General features: G+C 40.2%; 1 protein-coding gene across 2 annotated transcripts in view; it reads left to right on the top strand.

Moving 5' to 3' along the window:
- Positions 1-7340: 7340 nt before the first annotated feature.
- The window catches only part of HAPLN1 (hyaluronan and proteoglycan link protein 1), a 30729-nt gene continuing 15041 nt past the window's right edge, over positions 7341-23028 (top strand). Inside the window, exons 1-3 of one of the 2 annotated variants that reach the window (XM_076362378.1) lie at positions 7341-7458; positions 8454-8456; positions 19604-19975. In XM_076362378.1, coding sequence (XP_076218493.1) covers positions 7362-7458; positions 8454-8456; positions 19604-19975 — 472 coding nt within the window. In that variant the 5' untranslated portion in view covers positions 7341-7361. Of the gene's footprint in view, positions 7459-8453; positions 8457-18985; positions 18989-19603; positions 19976-23028 lie in introns of both variants that reach the window. The other variant, XM_076362377.1, reaches the window with a different exon arrangement.

The following is a 23028-nucleotide window of genomic DNA, read 5'->3' as shown; positions in this document are numbered from 1 at the left end:
CTATGAAATGAGACTAGTATTTAGAAAACGTGTTTCTTGTCATCCTGGGTCCTGCACTTGGCAGAGCTTAGTGGCCAGGCAACAATTAGTAGTGCTGCTTTGATGCTCAGTAACATGAACATTACCAATGGGAACTAACAGTCTTCGAGTCTCCCTACTCAAATGTCCCAATCTAATGCTAATTAATTAAATGTCAGAATGTCCACTCATTTGAATTGACTTTGAGTAAAATTCTTTGCCTTTTCACTGTACACAAAACCTCCAAAATTCCATCTGACTGCTTAGAAATGGTCCGTGGATTGGACTAAACATTCACTTTAAAGCATGAAATCTAGCACTGCAAGTTTAGATACAGAAAGGCAGTTCAAATTCCCAAAGACAGCAATTATAATAATAAATAATAATATAATCATATTATTATTTAGTATTATAAACAGGTCAAAAGAACAGTTTGTAAGAACCTGTCTAATGATATAACATATATGAGATTTTTTTTAGTCATCCAAAGAAGATAGGCATCTAGCTTTCATTCACTTTTGGTATGGGAACAGAGCACTAGAAACTTAAGCCATTTATGCCCCTGTAAAAATCCAAGCATCCAAAAAAGAACTGGCAGAACTGGAAGCATCAATAGGGTGAAGGTTAGAGAAGCTGAAAAAACTCTGGCAGAACTTCCCAAAGTAAATGGCCTTGCAGAAGTTATTGCAGGCAACTGGGAAGTATAGCTGCAACCAAGAAAGCACCTTGAAGAAGAGGTATAGGTAATAGGAGAGGACGTGGGAAGCAGTGAGGGCCTGATGAAAAGCTAGCTTTGTAAATATGACCAAGAGGCAAGAAAAATGAGGGAGAAAGATCAAATTTCTTACTGACCTCCAGTGACCTCCAGGCTTGCATGCTCAAGGCTGAAAGAGGCTTTTTGATGAAGAAGATGTTAGAATACAAGCACAACCTGACTGGAGAGTCAGCTCTTGAGCTGGATTGCAGAAATTCTTTGAAGACCACTGATATGTGGAGATTGCAGTAAGTACTTTCTCCAAAAGAAGGGACTGCAAACAAGTAGATCTGCTTTATAAAGCAAAAAGCGGAGTTACCTTTCTATGGCATCACACTATTTGTTATCAAAGACCAACCCATTGCCATACTTTGAGCAAAAATATCCGGATTCCTGAACTAAAGGCATATTTATATAGCCCATTATAAAGAACGAGAAAGAAAACTACTCAAAGCACTGAGTGACCAGCATTCCATCAATGATAGACCTTAGCTGCAACACATTTGCCTTATCCCTGTTTGCATTAAACCCAGAGTACCAAATTTTCTAACTTCTAGTCATAAAACCAGACCACATGACCTTGGCTATACTCTATGAATAAAGTCAGAAGTATTGTTACCATTGTTACCCTGTGTATCTGGAATAAATTTCGTATCTAACACAAGGCAGATACTTCAAAGACTGTAAAGATATTTTCTTTCTCCCTGCAAGCAATTTATCAGCATTCTTCCCAGGGAATTAATAGACTACAGGGGATTCCAGATGTCTTTGAATGGTCATGCTGCTTTTCCACTGAACTGTTCTGCCTATGGTTAGGGAACTACTATGACAACCTGTTCTCCAGACATTGACCGTCTGGCACTTTAGATGGCCCCAAGACCCACACAGTCTCACAAATTTCCAAATTGCCTTAATTAATGAAGTAGCATGGGAGGAGGTCTTGGAAAGCTTGCTCTAAGTCATTCTAATAGAGCACGTAAACATTATCATTCTTATGCCATCAGTTGTTCTTTCTTCTTGCTATGGCATTGGCAAAATTTCCTTTGTGGGAACAGTTTAGCTTGGGGACCAGTCTGCTGAATCTGTCTTGCCTTAATTCCATCAGCCTGGGGGGCTTTTTCACTGAGAAGAACCTGTCTTCTTAGCAAAATAAGTGTCAGGTAGAATCAAGACTAGATGGTGTAAGGGCATATCAGGGCAAGAAGTGGATTTTCATTTGATTTTACTAACTGAGGTCTTAAGTCTGTAGCTGGAACTGAGTATTTTACTGTTGCCTTTGGAGAATGGAAGATCTTTGAAGGAGATTCTAAATACTTATAAGAAACCAGGCGCCCTTCAAGAGTAAAGCTGACTTTGCTGTTGCCTACTTTAGATGCCCACTTTTGGCATCAGGACATCTAAAACGAGTGTGTCAGTGCTACCAGGATGAGTCAGACCACTCACCCTCCTTCTGCAGTCAATAGAGAGATGAGTATTTGTTTCTTAAAGTGTTGCTTACCATGCTGAGTGGGAAGTTGTCTAGAGCTAGCCAAAAGAAATGCTAATTACAAGAGGGACTCCGAACCGCGCTTGTAAGAAGCCCCTGAGTCAGATCTGCACTTCAGGCACCTCTGCCCATTGCTGTCCCTTTAATCCTGAGTGATGAGTCCTTGACTAAATGAATTTGCATCTGTATCGTGTTTGCAAAACAGCCTCACGTTAGACCACTCAGCCAAAGAGGCCAGGCAAGGTGTGCCTTCCGTGTCAGTGTGCAAGATTCAAGCCCACAATTCCCACTTCTCCAGAGAGGCCACACTGCAGATTGAGGGACTTATTCAAAGACAAAAGTGAACAGACAAAAGGCATCCTAGGTCAACTAAACACACATCTGCCTTCCACTGACCACATTGGTTAGGTATGAACTGACAGTAACAATAGCTTGGACTCGTAAGTGAAGTGTAAACTTTTTACATACAGACACACTAACTTAAGTGTCCACAATCTGGAGCTGAATTCCATCCTTATGGCTTGACTCAGTTGCCTAAACCTAGGTGTCTATACATAAGATATAGACATAAGGTAAGATCTTTAGGAGGTTTGGGCCAGTCATTTGATACCAGAAATCTGTCTAATCAGCTAGATTGAAGTATTCTACACCAACTTCCCAGTTTTAGGAAAGGCTATTGAAGAGAGTGTGTGAGTACTGCCTAGACTGGTCTTCATCCTATTCTGTTATCTACCAGCAGTGTCTAAGGGTGGAGACTCTCAGTTACTGCAGCTGACACCGTCTCCCTGAAAATACATAAATTTTGTTTCATTAATAGTTACTTCTCTAGTGCTTAGCACCAATTCCCAGATGCAACAGAGCTCCACAGAGAAGAAGCCTGTAAAGGCTTATATTATACAGTAGGTTTGTGCACGGATGTGCATAGTCCACAGATTTTGGGGCTATTTCAACCCTAAATTGAGACTGATTTTACTGATTCTGTTACCTGTTTTAGATATCATTGATTACTGCCTTCACTGGCTGGATCTCACTGTATTAAATATAGGAAACTCCACAGAAAGACAGTGCTCTTGAGCCATTGTGAGTTCAGGCTTCCATAGGTCTTTCTTCTCAGGGAAACAAGCATTTGATATAGGACATAATAATGTCTTAATACAAGACAAAAACTAACTCCTGTGAACAAAGGCATTCTCCAGGCTTTTAACTACTGTCAGACAATATTGAGCTAGGTGGACCTTTGGCCTCACACAGTGGATGCTCTCATGTTCTGTAGCTAGAAAGTAGTTACAGTAGTAAATAAGAAATATGTCATTTTATTAGAAACAGAGATTGGTATGTAACATTATTTTTTAGTACGCTGTTCTTCAGAGACATGCTTGTTACTTATGCAGTTGAATTACTTGAAGCCATTCTGTTAATTTTCAGAATATTATATTAAAATACAAACATTGGTGCTTTACAGCCTTTTAGATTTGCCAGTAGTAGATTAATTATGGCTGGGTAAGTATGACAAAATGGTGATTAATATCAGAATTTCAAATTGTATCTAGGAATAAACAGTTTTTGAGAACTTAAAAATTGAATGTACAGTCACCTTGACCACTTCCCTGAGTCTTGAGGTCTCCCTTTAAAAACTACTTTTCAGCTTCTTTGTGTCCCTGTCCAGGGAGATAGCAGATTCATAAACTGCAGTAATTGAAACCAGTGCAAATTTCTTGAGTATGACTAATCATTACCATTTCTTACCAAAAATTCACTAACTCCCAGCCAAGATTTTATTAATTTTAATATGGAAACATCCACACCTATCATTTCTCCCCTGAGGTCTTCCTAGGCTGGTGCAGAAATGGAGTCTGACTTCTATTGCTTTGGCTAGAGTTGAGGATGTGAATTCCTCTGGCTAATTGCTTTTCTGGATAACCTACAAAACACCAGGGGTCAGATTCTTGGCCTGGTAATGTTGCTTTGCGCTGCTCTGGCTTGATGACACAGCTCCCATCACGGGGAATCCCAGGAGGAGAGCGGTACAAGGTTGGGGTGTTCCTGACTTCAGACACCCACATTTTCTTAGCTGCTGCTGTGCACGGCGGTAAAAGGGAGCAGCCTTAAAGCTGCTCAGATTTAAATGGAGGGTTAAAGTGGCCTCCCACAGGATGCTTCCGCCCAGCTAAAACTTTACTCTCAGTCGGTCAACCTCAAGTATGAAGCATCTGGTGACATAAGCAAATATATGTGATGTATACTTTTTCTAAAATGTTGATCAGGCATTTGCTCCCCTGGGAAATAGTTTTGAAGTTCTTGCTAGTTTTGTGCAGTCTGTCAAACACATCTTAGCAGTGCAGATGAACTTTACCAGAGCCAAAGAAAGCACAGACGTGCACACACATGCTATTTGTGTGCGTGCTCCTGCACACGCAATGAACCTTTAGGCTGCCCTTTCTGTCCGTGGCAATTAGGGAAAACCAGAAACCTAGCCACTGTAAACTTTGCCTATTAACAAAGCTAAAGTACCACCATCTTGGGTATACTCTTCAAAGAAAAATGTCAATCTGTAACAGTAAGCTTGATTTTGTACCATGTCTGCGGCAAGTGACATATTAAATTGTTCAGCTGCATCCGGGAAATTGAGGAAACAGAAGAGCAGATCTCCAAGTCATCATTGACCTTCCTCTCATCCTGCTTGTGTGATGCTACCACATAAACTCTATAGAGTTACATGATATTTACCTGAAGGTACAGGCAAATATCTCTAAAAGGTGTATCCTGCCCCTTCAGTGCACCAGGCTAATCCTGAAACTAGTTGTTCTGACAATCATCACCTGATGATGCTACATGGAGGACTTTCCCCCATCATATTAGGGAGACCTTGACAAGAACAGGGGGCATGTGTGGAGTTCTCCATCCATGTAACCAGAAGGTGAATCTTTCTCATTCCACATTAGAGCCCCAGACGCTGTGCACACAGAGTTTGGTGGAGATGGGGATGCTGTCCACAAAAAAGGTAGTACTACCTGTCATCTGGTTATGTGGCTGTTTCTTTTCACTAGTGCCATGGAAAAGAGCAGGTTTGTGGCAAGAGGTAGAGGCAAAGTGTTAATGAGTGGCTAAGGTGCTCCCAGAGTAAGTCTGTAGAGCCCCTGTGGGCTTTACCCCCACTCACTGTGTCCAGGAGGTTTTGCATCCAGCATAGGCTCCAATCTGCAGATTGAGGTGGGAATATCCCCATAAACTTTGCCTTCAAAATCAAAGCTTCTTTGTTAACCAGACTATTTCTAAATCAGTAACACTCTCCCCCACCAATAAAAAGAAGAATTGTCAGTTGTTAGTCAACAGCCAAAAAACCCAAACCCCAGTCCTGAAGCATTTTTCACTCTTAGAGGAAATACTTCGGGTGCCTGGTCTGGGATTTGTGAGGGAAAGAGCAGTGTGGTTTTACACAAGTGTGCCCTGCTCCATCAAGCAGCCAGGCCGGCGGTCCCGTCGTGCAGGAGGAACGCCCAGATGCACTTGTGTGACCCCTCCGGTCAACCCAGGCTTGGGTTGATGTGCTCTAGGGGGAGCCACATCTGTCCTTGCTTTCCCAGATGGAGGTCATCAGCCTGCCAAGCTTTCCAGGAAAAAGGGAGTGGCCGGAGAGTCTTGAGTTACTGAGCATGGACCACCTGGAAAATAGTGTGCAGCGAGCACTTGTCCTACCTCTAGACACTCCACAGTAAGGAGTAAGGGATGCTGAATTGGCTTTGAACTCCCACCCAAACTCGCTTTGAAGAAATGGAAAGGCAGGCAAGTAGCATGCATGTTCTGTTATGAAAAAATGGCAATAGCATTTCTGCATTTTAGTCTGTAATAGAGGTTGGTCCGGATTACAATATTTGGATCTAGACTTGAAACACATAGGTGTTTGAGTCTATTTGGGGACAGGGACTGTTTGCAAAGCTCGGACCTTGAGCCAGGTTCTGACTGAGAGTACCCTGCAACTTTGATGTGGTTTTAGCTCTGATAGAGAAAAAGGGAAAAAAATAAATTTCTTTCTGCCTTAGAGAGAAAGCATATTAATAATACTGCCACTATTTGATGATTGGGGAAAAAGTCCTAGTCTCTTGAAAGGCAAAGTTTGGAAATAGCTCTCTTTTATTTCAAGAAATCAGGGTCATAAAAATTCTAGCTATAAAACACACAGCAGCCTGAACCCTTTACATAAAACCTTTTGTATTTTATGCCTCCTTTTCTATTTCAGGTCTTCATTTGTCTAATTACTACTCAGAGGCTGGCAGAGATTTTCCCTGCAGCGCTCAGCTCTGCTGACTGCAGAGACCCTACCTGGCACACTAAGTTAGTGCGTCAGCATTCTAGGTAGAAATGAATGAAAAATCAATCAGGGCAACTGCAGTGGTAGCATATACAACTCTAACCTACTTTGTGCATGGTTTTGAACATTTCATTGTGTATTTAGGCATCTTTTAAAATGGTAAGTGGATCTGAAATAAAATAGATCTTTCTAGTCAGTCTAAGAAATGTTTTGTCATCTTTACTGCTTAGCTCAAGCAAACTTACCACCCTGACTGCTAAGTTAACTTGCAGTCTTGATTGAAATGCCAAAACCTACAAGAAGATTGTTTTAATCTTGAAAATCTATCACCAGCAGATTGCATCATGCAGGGCATATAGGTATAGTGATAGCTTTGATTGTTTTAACTGTATTTACAGACCACATCTAGAGTAGGTCTGAAAAATCAAAAGTACACTAGAACCTTTTTTGAAACACAGGTATTGCTTACATATGGTCTTGCAAGGAGCTTGGTTTATGGATATTTGTGTGTGTGCTTTTATTTTTCATGTTGTATTTCTGCATAGGCAGAGTTAAATATGTATTGCCAGTTTCATTTAATGAAAGTCCATGATAAAAAGGTCCGGTCTTCATACCTAAAAAATTAGTAGCTGTTGTAACTTTTTCAGCTGAGTGGGTTAAACATGTTATAGAACCCTCATAAGATCATTGCTGTAACAAGTTGTGCAGTGCAACACTGTAAAGGTTTCCAAAAATTCATAAGCCTCTTTGTATGTGATGCCCTTACAGTGAAGAAGATTCTTTTGACTATAAAGATGAAGAGTCTACTTTTTCTGGTGCTGATTTCTGTCTGCTGGGCTGAACCTCACCCTGACAACTCAAGTCTGGAGCATGAAATTATTCACATTCAAGGTAAGGAAATACGTAAGAAAATACCAGTATCTTCAAATTGCTGAGGGAAACAGAATAATGTGCTTAATGATCCTTAATTTTTTATTCTGCTGTACTGTTTTTTAAATATTATTATTACTGGTGACCAAACCTTTTCTTTTCTGGTTCTGTTGCATTATTATTACTCCTAAGGAAAGTAAAAAATGAAAGTTGCACTGTTTAATAGCACTTAGTCACAACCTTGCAAAGATTAGTGAGTAAAGTACAGCATGATTTAAGATAAAGAAAAAAAGCTTGCATCCTAAAGTAATAAGCAGCTGCAATGGGTTGAAATACCTTCAGTTTATTGTGGAATATGTTTGATTTTAAGAAGACTGTCATACATAGTTCTTCACATTACAGAAATTTGTTGCTGTTTATTATTTAAAAAGGCTCAGCACATCTGAAATCATAACTGGACAAATTAAACCAGAAAAAAAAAAGTAGCTTACCCCAAAAGAAATGTGTCTTTCCTCATACCTTTAATTCACACTAAGTATTATACTGGCCTTCTGCATAATCCTGTTTGGTTCATGTTTGAATCCTAGAGCTTATAGCTGTAGCAGGATTTGAGTCTGCAGTACAATGCAGCTGTTTTTTCAGTCCCAGCTTCAGTCATTGAGGGTCATCCTGTGCAAGAAAAAACAGGGGATTTATGCAGTAAGGACAGGCAGAACTAGCAGGGATTTTCCTGCTTTCATTTATATATTTCTTGAGGCTGGCTAAAATTAATCTTGCAAAGTTAAGAAACGCAGCATTATTGTTCTCTCTCTTTAAAGTTTGATTCATTTCTCTAAACAGCTGGCAAATTGTGTTATCTGAGTGTTTGTGTAAATATGAATTACCAGGTTAGGGCAGGTTACTAAGAAAGCCTGGACATTTAGAAGTTCACAGGAGAGTCTCAGAAGTTAAAGGTACCCTGCACCTATTAAAACAGGCACTCAGATTGTCAAGGTCAAATAAGGAATAACAGATAGCTGGTTTCACACTAAGGAAAATCACAGGATGAAGGTCAAATGAATGTGTTACATCAAAATGAAGACATATCACTCTTGTGAGATGGTGAACATTCATTCCCCAGGGTAAATTTCAAATTTGACACAAATGTCTAATAAACATATAGTTTGCCTTTCCCTGTATAATGCAGTTTCTTATCTCTGAATTTTCTTTATCCTTTTGGAAGATTAAATTAGTGGAAATAATTAAACCAAATCAAAATTATTTTTCCTTAATCTGTGTATGTTATACTTGCTTAGTCAGCAGTTTAGAGTAACTTGCAAGTCATACATGTCGCTTATCACTAGTCCTTTAGCATGAGTACAGTGCAGTCTGCAAGTGCTAAATAGTTCAAAGCTGATAGAAGTTTCAAGATGGGCTATTCTTCCTACCCATGAAAACTCATCTGAACCTCAAGAGTTTATTCCTTCAAGGAAAGCTGGATAAAGCTTAAAATTGAGCTCTACCATGAGCTTTGTACATCAGCCGATTCAGGCTCTGAAATACACAGAACACAAATCAAAAAGAATAAAACTGCTTGGAACTTGTTTTTTTTACTATTCATTTTCTTCATTCCTCTCTGCATTGTGGAATCCCATCAGGGTTGGGATTCCGCTCTGCCCAATGTTGCATAAACCCATGCGATGATCTACACCTGGAAATGAGGTGGAAATCAGGGAAGCCTGTGGAACACATGTGCTATAGCTTCATACAAAAGGTATTTTATATTACATTAAGGAGTGTAGCATCCCCCTCCACAGCTGAAATCCAAGAGATGGTTAGCTAAACTCCTCCTGGGTTGCATGCTTTGGAATGCTTTGGAATTACAAAAGGTGCAGATAGATGTTGTGTAGTCAAGTACACAGAGCTGAAAGGGATCTCCGGAGGAAATGAACTAAACCGTCTTCTATTCCCCTTTGTTTACATCATGTAATCTCCTGTAGGTTTAGTTTCATTTTTAAAAAATCTGGGTTTTGCATCTCATTACTGCAAGGTAGTTTTGGACCCTATTTTGCTGATGTGAAAAACACTCTCCTAATTCTCCATGTTTGTTCACAGCCATTGTATGGCCTTATGCTTCTCCTAGTGTTGTTCCTTAGCTTGAAATAACAATTTTTCTTCTTTGATATTCACTTTAAAACATTAATAAGATAACACCATATCCTCACAGCTATCATTTGAGTAAACTTTTTCAAATGCTCTAAGTGTATAACCTCCAGTTAGTTGATAATGTTAGTAGTTCATCTCAACACTGGTTCTTGTCTGAATTCATGCTTCTTGAGGGCACCCGGCCAGGATTTTATTCCAGATGAGATCTTAGGCTGGCATTAGTATTTTTGTTTTCCAGCTAACAGTGCTTTGTTTTTCAGACCTCAGATCAAATTTGTACTCTTCCCAGCCATGCTGCAGTCTTGATCAACAGTCTATTGTGATAGACAATATTTAGCAGTCATTCTCCCTCATTATCACTTGCAATTAACAAGTACAAGGTTTATATCAATAATTCTTCAAATAGGCCTTAAAAATCTAGATTATGCATTTAATATTAAATGTTATCATACTTATTCCACCCTTCTGTCTTTAAACATTCTAAATACCCATTCTCCTCCCTTCAGTGATACTTAATATGCCATGTGAAAATTTTATTAATTCAGTAGTCACATTTACTTTATAAGGTAAAATTAGTGGAAATATTAGAGTCTCAAAAACTATACTGGAGACAGTTCACTGGCCTTTTTCCAGGCTAATAATTTATGTTTCAGCCCAACCAATTGCAGTCTCCTCTGTATCTAGTTCTTAGACACTTAGCAAAGTTTCTACCAAAACACCTATTTTCTCCATCCTGTCTAATTCCATGTATTTCCCATATCACTTGCTTCCCTGAGCTCCAAGCAGTTGATACTTCACATTTCCCTGGCCTTCTACATTTATTTTTATTATATAATTGATTTCAAATTAATCTGACACCCTTTGGTAAGTATCTACTGCATTTTATCCCTCTTTCTAGTGACTTACTCTATTTCTGTTCTTCAACAATTTTTCTTCAAAAATTGTTCTAAGGTCCTGTTGCTGTTGAGGTCAGACTAATCAGCCTGTTAACGGTTAAATTACTTTCCTTATATATATTTGTTATTTTGCTGTTGTGCAGAAACACATGGTACCATTCTTAAAGTGATAAATGAGCTAATATCCCTGCCATCAGGTTTGCCATAACGAGTGTCAATAGTAACATCAGTTACAGTACTTCAGGCTGTGAGGTTTTCTACCCTTTTCTTTGAACAGGCTATATTTTCTGAGTTCAGCTTTCATCTTTACATTTTCATTTCATATCAATGCACTCATGTACTTTAAACATCATAATTTCAGAGCATCAAAACCAACTTGTTAAAAAGAGAGGATTTGTTAATATAGCACTTGGGTCATTTCTTTATTGTCTTCCACCTTTATCTGCATAGTGACTCCATACTACAAAAGGTACCTGTGCCTCTTTAAAAGACTTTTTTTGACTGCTACAGTAAGATCTTTTACAGTCCTTCCTGACATGCTTTTGATCCATGCTCCGTTTTGTCGTAACTATCATTTCTTATTTCTTCATAACCTGCTAAAGCACTAAAGTACAGTGCCACCTTATCACCTTTGTCTTTCATTTAGTCTTCCTAAAAAGCAGCCACCTATTAATGCTGTATTATGGTCTGATGGCTATTTCAGCGTGCTTCTGACCCCTTTAACAACTCTATGTCAGGAACCAGGAGATCTAGTTACTCCACTTTCTTGCCTCTCCATTAGTATAAAAACTCCTGCCATCTCTCTCAGACTCAGCATTTGCTAACCAGAACGAACAGTATTTCATAAGTTGTATTGTTCTCTGATTATACTGACAGGTCATTGCTTGTATGAACACAGAGCTCTGTCTGTCAAATGTCCACTCTCTGGAAACTGTGGATTTCTTTAGCTTTACTAAACACTTGCCAACCTCTTTAACATTGCAATAGGCATAGATATGTTCTCTCTTAAATCTTTCAATTTTTCTTAGAAATGAATCACTAGCTTCATGAATATCCCTGTTCCTGCTGTCAGTGTCAGCTCTAGTTCCTGGTTCTCCCCTTGTTGGTTAATACAGTGGAACTGGACCTCAGTCAAATTTCTCATGTGCTAGACGGTTTTACCTCCCTACCTTACCAGTATTCCTTTCTGCTTCTTTCCTTTTGCCTACTTCTTTTGTTTATATCTTTTCTTTTTTTGGTTTTATTCCAATATCTATGAACAAAATTTATAAAATATCTAAAGCTGCATTTTCTCTCTTCTGTGACTTTATTTCCTTTCCTGAAGCCAGTAGTAGATTTCATGGTTTTGGTCAGGCTGCTCTATTATCCCAGACTGCTTGACCATATCACCTTCCTCTCTGGTAGTTTGTCTGCATACAAAAGTTATTCCAGTTTAACCTTTGTGGATAAAAGCAAATGAGAAAACTATATTTACATAAGATGCGTTGTCCCCCTCACCCCCCACCCCAGTAAACTGTGTGTGCCCTAGGGGATACCAGTTTCGCTTTTTAGAAAAAATCATAATCCTAAATGAAATCATCTGGTGAATGTGAAAATGGGACAAAAGTATACCCTAGCCACATAAGTGTCCACAACAAGAAAACAATACTACTCTAAGCATATCAATGTAATTAAAGACTCAGATTTTTTCTCTGAAGTCAAGATCTGCAAAGGACTCTGTGACCCATGAGAGAGGAAGATGATTCTTTTCAGTGCCCAGCTTTGTATATCTTTCTAATCTATTCATAGTGCTAGTTGCTGACCAATTATTCAAAGAGGCAGAGTACCCTTCAGAGATTAGAGCATTCTTCTATGTGCAACTGTGTGTTTGCTGTTCTGCAAAATAAACGGAGCTGACTAAGCCATTACAGTAATTGCTAAGTTAATTGCTTAAGGGTGGCAGGAGCCTTTAACATATGCCTCCAGTTTGTTCACGTTTTAGAAATACAACAAGAAAGGCCAGCGAAGAGAATACAAAGTTTGGTTTGTGAAGGACCAACATTTAACTTTTCAGCTTTTCCTTGAATATAAGTTAATTTATATTACGCAGCATTTCTTTACCTTTCAGATACAAGAATACACCCATTTGCCTATCAAGATCTCTGCACAGATTTATTTATACATACCAAGAAATATGTCAGCGTGGAATGAGCAGAAAACTTTCCAATATTGCCCTATTGAAAAAAAAAAGTTAAATCAATTAATCAATAACAAAAGCAGAAGAAATCTTTGCCCAACTTGTTCTGCATGATAATGAGTTTTATTTACAGTCCAATTCCTTTTCTTCAAGCCAGAACCAACAGAGGGAAAGAAGCTACATAGACTTGCTGGACTAGCCAAAAACTTGACAGAGTTTTGAGATTAGATGCACTACTGATTTGACTTCTTACATTAATTCTGATCTTCCCAAGTTTCATGCTTTTCCACTTTCCTTTTGACTTTCTTCCTTTGGTCCACCTTTTTGCATTTTCCCATTTTCAGTGATGTTACCTGTTACTTCTTTCCATTTTCTTGCATTTGTCTTTTCCGTTTAAAATTTCTTACTAGTTTTGTTGCCATTCAGGACGCTTTAGATTACGTCATGATTAATTTTGCAGTCTCTTCTTATAATTGAGCTGCTTCTTTTACATCAACACAACTTGCTTTCCTCTTCAGAGCATGGCATGTTGCAACAGTGTGTAATAGAAATGTCAGCAAAGAGCAACCTCACCTCCTGTTGGCATGTTAGTTTCATTAAAGGCATTCAGGACTGCATGTTCTGGAATAGACCTTAAATGATAGGTACCAATATATCTGGGTTGTAAAAAATTATTACAGAAGCAAAAGGATTTACATCAAACAAATTTAAATTACTAATTTGCCTTTACTTGCTACATCATTCCAATTCCATATATATAGCATTTAAAGGTAATTAAAGAACTGGAAAAGCTCCTCACCTGTATTGTGTGATATTTTGGTTTTGTCAAACAGTCTCAATGCCACCCATGAAGATTTCCCTCTATGCAGAAGAGGTGCAGAGACATTGTCATGATTTCTGTTCTATTCTGCTCTATGAGGCCTGATCTTCATGCAATTTCTTTATCTAGACTGAAGTAAACACATACTTAAAGTTTATTTAAGGCAAAAGGTGGCAATATTTTAGAAGAGCTGAAGTTTGTTATTTCCCTGATGGTTTTATGTGCTGTTAGGTCTACTAGAAACCTAAACTTGAGTTAATGTGGCCCCTTTAACAATTCCCCCCAACGTGTTACTCAGGTTGAGTAGATGGGATCAGCTGAAAAATATTTTACCTCAGTCTTGTCATCTGTATGTTGGAGAGACAGATTTCTTCTCTGCCATTTATAAAATGGGTATTTTTAGCAATACTACTATTTGGAACCATGTACCTGAACTTTTTAACTAAGATTTATGTAGCATCTCTCTTACCAGTTGTAGGTCAAAACTTAAAAATAATGTGTAGAGAGTATTTTATCCTGTCAGTTTAGAGGTAAGAACACGGGAGTTTGATGCTTGTATTTTCTTTCTCATGACATAAACAAAATTACATTAATGCTTGGGCCAGATAAGAACAGCTTTTCCTAGTCTTACAGCTGGTATACAAAAGTTTTTAGATTTTTTTCCAAAAGCAAAAGTGAAAAAGTAGTTAGCTAAAAGATAGTTAGAAAAAATGTAGTAGGAAATGGATGTGGAACAAAGTGTGTGCGTAATTCTTCCTCATGTTTTTCCCTTCGGATTCTTTAAGTAATAGACATACATGTTTATATCAGTAATGCACTTCCACTCGTATTATAGCAAGTGGGAATTATTGTTATCATAGAAATGATTTTTGAGTTTTAAATAAGCATGGCAGGATAACAAAACATGCTATTGCTATAGGAAGAGTGAGGATATTTTAGCATAAGAGTTATGCTCAAGTCCCTGATAACATTACAGGAAAAGCAAGAAACAGCTCTGTGTTTATTTAAAGTAGGATGCCACACGGTGTTATTAACCTGGTGGCTTGCTAACTATGTGGAACATTTAGGCAATACATGAGTTCATCTAACAAAACACGTCTATGATGTGATCCCTGACTTATGATTTTTTCCCCCTAAAATGCATTTTTTTTTCCTCCACTGTTGCACTGTAAGTTAGTCCATTAAAATGTGGGAATAATCAAGTTTCGTAGCCAGGTCAGCATAAGCTTCTGGACAGTTCTGATGGATAAAGCGGATAAAGCTGTTTGCCAAGGGTTGTGGCGTGACTCATCCTCTCTGCCCCACACTATGTTCCTGGCCTTCCAAACCTGGCTTGCCATTACTCTTGAGTGCAGAAGCCAGTTAAGAGAGAAAAAAAAACCCAAACAAAAAGAAAACTCCACACCAAAAAAAAACCAACTAAAAAGACGAACAAATCTGAATACATGTCCAGCAGTAAAATTTGGAACTAAACCAGTAAGCCAGCAGGCGAGACTGAATTGAGAGCTCTAGCAGCATGAGAGCAAGTCCACTTACTGACCTTGAAGTGGGAATCACACTGAAGTCAAGGTTAGATGTGTACAAAGTAATGACAACCGGAACAGCAGTGCTAATCACATAGCATGCAGGCAAGGGAGAAAGAGAGGTGGAGAATAAACCAGAGGCAGACAGCGTGCTGCTGCCTGTGCCTTCTTACTTAAGGTAGCAAGATACCCTTTCGCCTGCAGTATATACCTGCTTGATTTGGCACCACTGAGATACAGCAAAGCCAACCCGAATAGCAAGTTTCCAAGCGAGTTTTCATTTGTATCAGGCAGTCTTTCCCTACAGCTTGGAAAAGCAGCTCCCAGAGTTGTGTGTTATCCTGCACATCTGGACAGCTTCTGCAACTTGGACAAACTCATTTTTAGCTAGCTTAGCTGTTTTTGTATTATGTTGCCTTTGTCATCCATCTAATTGCACCAAGAGGATTAACAAAAGGCCACAGCCTGTCAGAATCAATAGCAGGGAAGCAGGAGTGGAAAAAATATGGCAAATTAGTCACCAGTAGTGCCTGGTTCTGTACGAAGAGCTAAGCTGCTGCCTGTCTTACAAGGCAAAATATGCCTAGAAGGGTGAAAATCCCACCTAGCAAACCTTTCTCATCCCATTTCTGACCTTGGAGCTGAGACCAGAGCCAATAACCAGGCTGTTGCCACCTCTGTTCCCAATAGAAGGAGCGGCTCAGCCGTTCCTCACTGTCTGAGGCTCTTGAGTGGCCATGCATGTGGTCTGTCTTGTCTCCAGCAAGGATCTGAACTGTCCTGTTGCAGATAACTGTTTAGCAACGTATTATCTGGGGTTTGCAGAGTTTATAGTTGTTTGGCCATTCACCTTACAAATTCTCTCATTGTACTTCTGAAGAAAGTAGTTCTGGGGAAAAAGAAGTGTTCTCTCCTTCAAGTAACATACTGGATAACACTTGTGTGTCCCATCTTTTTCTATCTTGCACTCATCTTTTAGATATTCCTGCCATTTAGATACAAAGATAATTTTATTCAGAAGGAGCAGCCTTGTCAGAAACCCCATGAGGAAAGCAGCCGCTCTGACAAGCCTTTAAAAGTGTTTACCCCATCTTGTATGATCAGATCGCCGTTTCACAACAGACCATTGCTCATTGTATTAAGGTAACCCAGGAAGCAGCATTCATTCCTCATTTAAGCTGACTTTCACAGCAGTAAGCTAGAATGCTGCATCCAGAGTGCTAAATGTGTTGCAAATGCAGGGATTCTGGTTTGCTCTGTGTTTGGGCATTTTCTTGGTTGTTGTAAGGGTTTTTTTAACTCCTTCTCTGTCAACTCCAGAAAGACCAAGACCCTTCATTTTGCCATGCTCCCAAAAATATGCAGTTAGGTGAATTTGGCCCTGGTTCTCACTGGCTGCTGGATAATGAAGACCTTGTGGCCGCTTGCCAAACCCCAGTCATCTCATTTTTTAATCCTGAATCCCTGCTGCCTGCATGTCTTCTGCATGTCTTCTAGCCCAAAAAGAAACTATGCAACATCCCCCAATATGACATCTGCTTTTCCTCAAAAGCCAGAGATTCTTCCTCCCTCCTCTCCTAGGTCTGGAAGCAGCAATGTAATTTCCTGCCCCACTGTCTTGTCAGAGAGAAGGGCACATCATCTCTTTTTCTGTAAAAAGGAATTGGCTTTTGGAAAACTTGAGGGTGGAGGCATATTTCCATCGTTGCATCTCTCTTTGAAACTCCAGGGACGTAGGAGATGTTCCAGGATGAGAAAAGCCATGCTTTTCTTTCCTTTCCCAGGTTGCCATCCCCTCTGCTCTTTAGACTTAATGAGATACAAACTCAATCAATGGCTGCTGCAAAGGGCCAGAGGAGGTGGGAAGCAGCCAGGAGAGAGGCACACCACCGCACCAGGATGCTAATGCTAGAGTCAGAGGTGACAGTGCTCTGGGAAAGTCTCCAGGCCTTGCTGGCACAGACTGGCTGTTGTTAGAAAGAGCGAGCGTTAGCAGCCTGAGTCAGACTCTCCCTCCTGCCCCAGTCCTTTCTGCTAATATTTATTAACTTGACTATTTCAGTATTAAAGACCCAACATAGTTGAGCTCTGATTCAGATTTCTTGGTAATAACCACCCCAAAGCATAACATTTTTCCTCCCAAGGTGGACAGAAGTCTGTGGAACATCTTTGTTCCTGAAGGAAACAGGGAAATTCACAGACAAACCATGCTGGCTGCCTTCACTTTCTTCCTTCTCCTCGTCCCGTGGAAACAGTGTTAGCACCACTTTCCATGGTGCCTTGCCTCGGATCACCTCTCTCCCTGGATGCTCTCCTCTGAAAGGGGGAAGATGGGTTATTGGAGCAGCCCCGAGCCTCTGCTCACCTCTGGGAAAAAGGGCAGTGAAAAAGAAAACCAGTTATATGGAGCTGCAGGTGATCTGCTCTGTAGTAATCATTTTTCAGGAGGTAGGATGGTCTCTCGCCCTGGTAAAACAACTTGCAGTGCTCAAGCTTGTTCATTCTTGAGGAAGCTGGTGCCCTGGCTAGTCTGACCTGTGCAGGTAATAACAATGCTCTTGACGTAACATCTCCTGGCAAAGAACTACACATTTGGGATACCTGTTTTTCTTAAGCAGATGCAAGTTTGCACTCAGCGAGCTTGTCTTTGCAATTACCACCCCTGAACATGTTCGCATAATCATAAAAGCTGCATAGCCTGGGGTTTCTTCTGCTGCTTACCATAGCCAGCATGGACAGATAGTGAAGTCAAGCTGAAACTGCAGTTTACGTGAATATATCATTTAGCTGGCAGACCTGTCAACAAGACTCAGAAACTTAGGACTGTCTGGAGACATTTATGAGCTACAGATCCTAACGTTTCCCTGCACCCCCCGTGGCTGTGGACACACCGCAGGTTTTTGCAGTGCTGTGAACAGACAGCTGGCCGGGTGGGATACTCCCTGGTGGGCTCATCACACCACCTCGTCTGCCAGCCCATCTCCATCCCAGTCCTTCCCTCCTTCAGTCACCCACACCTCTCTCTGGCTGATGACATTTTTGCACTCATTTCTGTGGTTTTGTCCTATCAATCCAGATTCAACCCCATGGATGCCAGCAGAAGATTGCTGCTGGCCTTCATGGGGTCAGCCTCTCAGCAGCCCTCACATTTGGGAACTTAGCCTTGGCTTTTGCTGAAGTTAAAGAGAGCCAGACCGAGCCTTAAAGTCAGGAATCGCATTTCTAGGCAGTTACATTGACTTGCTGAACACATATAGGGAGTTATGAAGTCTTTCTTCTCAATCTGTTATGTAGAGTGAGGTCTTTCCCAGCAAGCAGAGCGCTGGTGATCCATTGCTAGTTTCGGTCGGTGTCTCAGTGATAGAGGTTGGCAATACCTACAGAAGCGCTGAGCTTGCTAAATCAGTTTTGCAAACCACACATGAGAGAAGAGGGAAGAGGTACTGAAAGAAGGAAATATTCTCACTTTTGGATACATCTGCTGACTGTCACCATGAAATCTGTGCTTTCCAGGGTTTTCCCAACGCAGCACAGCCTGTCAAAGAAGCCCCAGAGACTTAAGGTTGGAAGCAAGCACCTGCTCAAGCTGACTATCCTAAACATAATGATTTCATAGAGCAACATCAGCCGTAGTGACCTACTAGAGAGAAAAGAGAGCAGGGAGTCTGGGGGGAGGGGGAGGAGGAGAGGAGCCAGCCAGTTAAATACGGGTTTGTGTGAAAAGTGAGATCAGAATCATAGAATCATTGAGGTTGGAAAAGACCTCTAAGATCATCGAGTCCAACCGTCAGAATATCAAAGATAAAATAGTGATGAGTTTGAAAGAGATGAGGAAAACAGATGAGAAAAAAAACAGATTGAGATGATCAGGAAAGGGGCCGGAACAGGACCAAATTTTACATTTGAAGATAAATTGGACTTCCTTACTTTGGTGGAAATATGTCAGAAGAGGAACTTGAACTCAAATGTTAGAAGAAAATACATATAGAAGGTGAGACACTTTAGAGTTATGCTGGCACTTTTCATGTCAATATAAATAGTGCTATTTGATACAGTAATGGTTTTTCTGTTTTGTGAGTGTGATTCACTGCATCCCAGATCACGAGGGGCTTTGTATGCTGCCACCTGAATAAGCTGAGTCCATACATAAAAACTGAATTATGAAAAAAAATGCAACATTGGTGGACAGCTCTGGAACAACCTGCAGGGAAATATGGGATTTTTGTGTGGAGCCTTTTATGGATGATGGCATTCATCTACCAGCTGTACAACTCTATCAATATATCGATACAACTCTATCTTCATGACTATGGAGTATATAGGATGGCCTCTGCCTATATGAGGGGACAATGCTGTGAACCAGTTTGCCTCTCTGCCTGTCTGGGAGTGTACACACACAGACATACTTGCAGTTAAGTAAATAATTATATACGAGTGGTTTATACGCCCTACTACCGCATAGGTACAGAATGATTGCAGGGAACTGATTCTGCAGACCTAATGTATAATATAGCTGATGATTGTTATGGCATTGATCATATCCATTCCGTAAAAGGTAGATTGCAAACTAATTCTTGTTTTTGTTTTTCTCCTTGAATCCTAACAGAAAATGGACCCCGTCTACTTGTGGTAGCAGAGCAAGCTAAAATCTTCTCACACCGGGGTGGCAACGTCACACTGCCATGTAAATTTTACCATGAACACACATCAACAGCTGGCTCAGGAACCCACAAAATCCGGGTCAAGTGGACCAAACTCACCTCAGATTACCTCAAAGAAGTGGATGTCTTTGTTGCAATGGGACATCACAGAAAGAGCTACGGAAACTACCAGGGCAGAGTGTTTCTGAGGGAAAGCAGTGAAAACGATGCCTCTCTTATAATCACAAATATAATACTGGAGGATTATGGGAGATATAAATGCGAGGTCATTGAAGGATTAGAGGATGATACAGCAGTGGTAGCTCTGAATTTGGAAGGTAGGTAACACCTGAATTACACTTAAATTCAGATTTGCACTGTGTTAAGGAATACCTGCTTTTTTCTCCTAATACCGCTGATATTGTATTATCAGTGATAACAGCAAGCTGAGAACTGGGATTCATTGTGCTCTGGGGATCTTGGCCTGACAACCCATGACAGCTATCATAATTTAGAAGAACATTAGGACTTCTATAACTTACGCTAGCCTACGGCATATTCAGCTCCCAGTGAGACCCAGTGTGAGGGGAGCCAAAAAAGAATGACGAAACATAGTATGAAGAACTCCATATGTTTTTAATTTGCTCCTATCACTTTACAGAAGTCATTGCATGTTTTTACAGTAGACTTAGGCAAAATCATGTTAAATATTCCCCTAATAGCCATTTTACAGGACTTCAGGACATTTTAGATTATCGAGCAAATACAAATCTCCTTACAAAGAGGAAAAAAGTTAAAGTAGTTTTCCAGAGACAATGGTTTTGTTTCTTCCAGCCTTATAATTACATAAAATAGGTCTCTATATTGTCTGCCAAGGCAACTCCTACATGTAGTCTGTAGTCATTTCCCTCAGCAATATTCTTGAAAACAGTAGAGTACAAAGAACTAGAAAAATTAATGAAACAAGTTGAAGGAGGACCAAAAATTCAGCTTTCTTTTACTCTTAGGAAATTTAGATAAATTATATGAGATTCAATGCATGTAAACCAGCATTTGGCCTTTTTCCCCAAAGTGCTGCATTGAACTCAGCAGTAAACTAAAAGTTGCATGAAGATGTCTCCCTTACCCTTATACTTACCAGCAAGTGTGTGCCAGAGAGAACTTTATAGAAGCCATGTTATCTGTGAAAAGTAGTTAAGAAGAAAAAAGAAAAGAAGAAAATCAAACCCCTGGCTCTCACACCTGTAAACAGGTGAAAAATATGACTCTTTCATTGAGGATTATTGTACATTATGATGGTTATATAGTTACCCTGCACAATAAGACTGGCTGAGTGGTTCTTGGAACCAAATAGATGCCATAGGCTTAGCTTACTTCTTTACATCTGTTTTTCCATTCCTGGCTGGAGGCTGCTGAAACCTTCCATTTCTGAGTGCAGAAAGGCCCTGCACAGTTTCCATGCCAGCAGGATAGTTGATTTAAGCTGTTTCACCTCACATAATCCATCTTTAATAAGAATGCACACTGTTCTTTTCAAACTTAGGAGATAAAGAAAACTGGACATATACACGTCCAGTTTAAGTTATCTGAAACAGTTTTGAGTGAAGACAGAAATGAGTAGAAGGAAAAAGTGTTTTACTTATTCTTCTCTGCTAGCCAAAGGCTCTCGTGTGTTCAGCCTCCTCTTCGCTCGGGCAGGCGTTGCAGTGGTTGCTCACTGCAGCTGCTGTCATTGAGACTAGCCATTGAAGGGAGAGCAGTTTCTGCTTGGCATGCTCGGCTTTACCTAAGTGAAAGCAAGGCTCTGGTCGGCTGCCCAGGCTGCAGGTACGGGCCCTGTGATCAGGAGACACATTGCAAGGTGGGCAGCCCCAGGAAATAAGAGTGATCCACCTCACAGGGTGGTTTCCAGACAATAAGGATGTAAATAAAAATGCGGTAAGTGCACCTATTTACTGCGTGTGAGGAATAGCAAGCACCACGTAATCCAGGTGAGAAACACGCAGCATCTGTTTAGCTGTGTTTGACCCCAGCACGTCTCTTCTCCTTTCACACTGTTGTGCAGATGGTCCTGGAGCCCACCCCTGGGTTGCGAGGATGCTCAGTAATTTGATAATATTCATCTGACAGTCTTCTTACATCCTAAGCACGTACCTCTACCAGGCTTCGAGATATTCCACATAAATAACTATGTCTTGTTCCCCATCAGATACTGGGATTTCCCTGCGTTTTACAGCATTATGGTATTTTTGCCAATGTAAAAGGGTCAGAGCCAGCGTAAAATCTTTGTGTTCATCACACCACACATCTGGACCAGATACTCATCTGGTGCCACTTAGCATTGTGCCTCTGAAGCAAAAGTTCATTAGCTTTCTGCTATTAAAAGCGCAGAGGTTCCAGTACAAACGCTTCCTGCTGTGCCAGGAGTGCTTGGGGAAGGGGAGATGCTGATGGCTGTAATGGCAGACCGGGAAGTTTTGCCTGAAGCTTGGTACAAATACTTGTGCACATGCAGAGATCCGGATTTGAAAAGCAATATTTGGTTGATACTAGAGTAAGAAAGCAATGAGGAATCTTTTCTTTACTGCATACAGTAACACAACTGAAAAAAGGAGATTTTTCTACCTTTTTTACTGTGACTGTTTCGTGATATAGCACCAGCCCATTGGATACAAGGTCTGGCTCCCACCTCCTGATATACACTGTCCTTTCTAGCTTACTGCTGTTACTCTAACAGTGCCTCCCTCTGAGGTATGCCAACTCCAGCCCATCCTGTACAACAGCACCACTCCTTCCCGTTTTCCCCCACCTCCAAAATCAGCAAATTCATAAGGATCGGAGAAATCATATTTCTTTAATCATCACATACATTCCAATCTCTGCTCAAAGGAAAGTTTATATATTTTAACTAGGGTCTGGCTAATATAAAGAACAATGTCTTTTTAACGATTTTTGTCAGGCGTGGGACAGGTGTCAAACTGTTCATTTCCGATGTTATAGAGTGATGTTTCCTAAGCAGACAGGAAAATTCCATTTGCGAAACTTCATGGTAAAACATAACCTTTCAAGAAGTGAGATAAGACCAGTGAGCGTGTCAATGTCAGTTCTGCTTATGGCAACTAAATCCAATGATTCTGGGTCTAAGTTTCATTGAAGTTTCCTTCTAAAATGGTAATGATTAAAATGCACTTATATTTACAGTGGACATACATAGTTGATGGAATGTATTTCTCTGTTTGCATGCCCCTGTGCTTATTTTTTCATCTCATCTGCAACTTTATACAGTGCTGGCTTTAATTGCTGTTTCATGTATTTGCGTAATGCAGAACAGATCAAGGAAAAAAAAAATCAAACTTTGGACAAAAATAAAAATGTATCAGCCCATCCTAAC

The sequence above is a fragment of the Aptenodytes patagonicus genome, chromosome Z (genome assembly GCF_965638725.1).
Source record: "Aptenodytes patagonicus chromosome Z, bAptPat1.pri.cur, whole genome shotgun sequence".
In the NCBI taxonomy this organism is placed as follows: Eukaryota; Metazoa; Chordata; class Aves; order Sphenisciformes; family Spheniscidae; genus Aptenodytes; species Aptenodytes patagonicus.
Note: the sequence above shows the minus strand (reverse complement) of the source record. Positions and strands in the feature narration are given on the sequence as shown.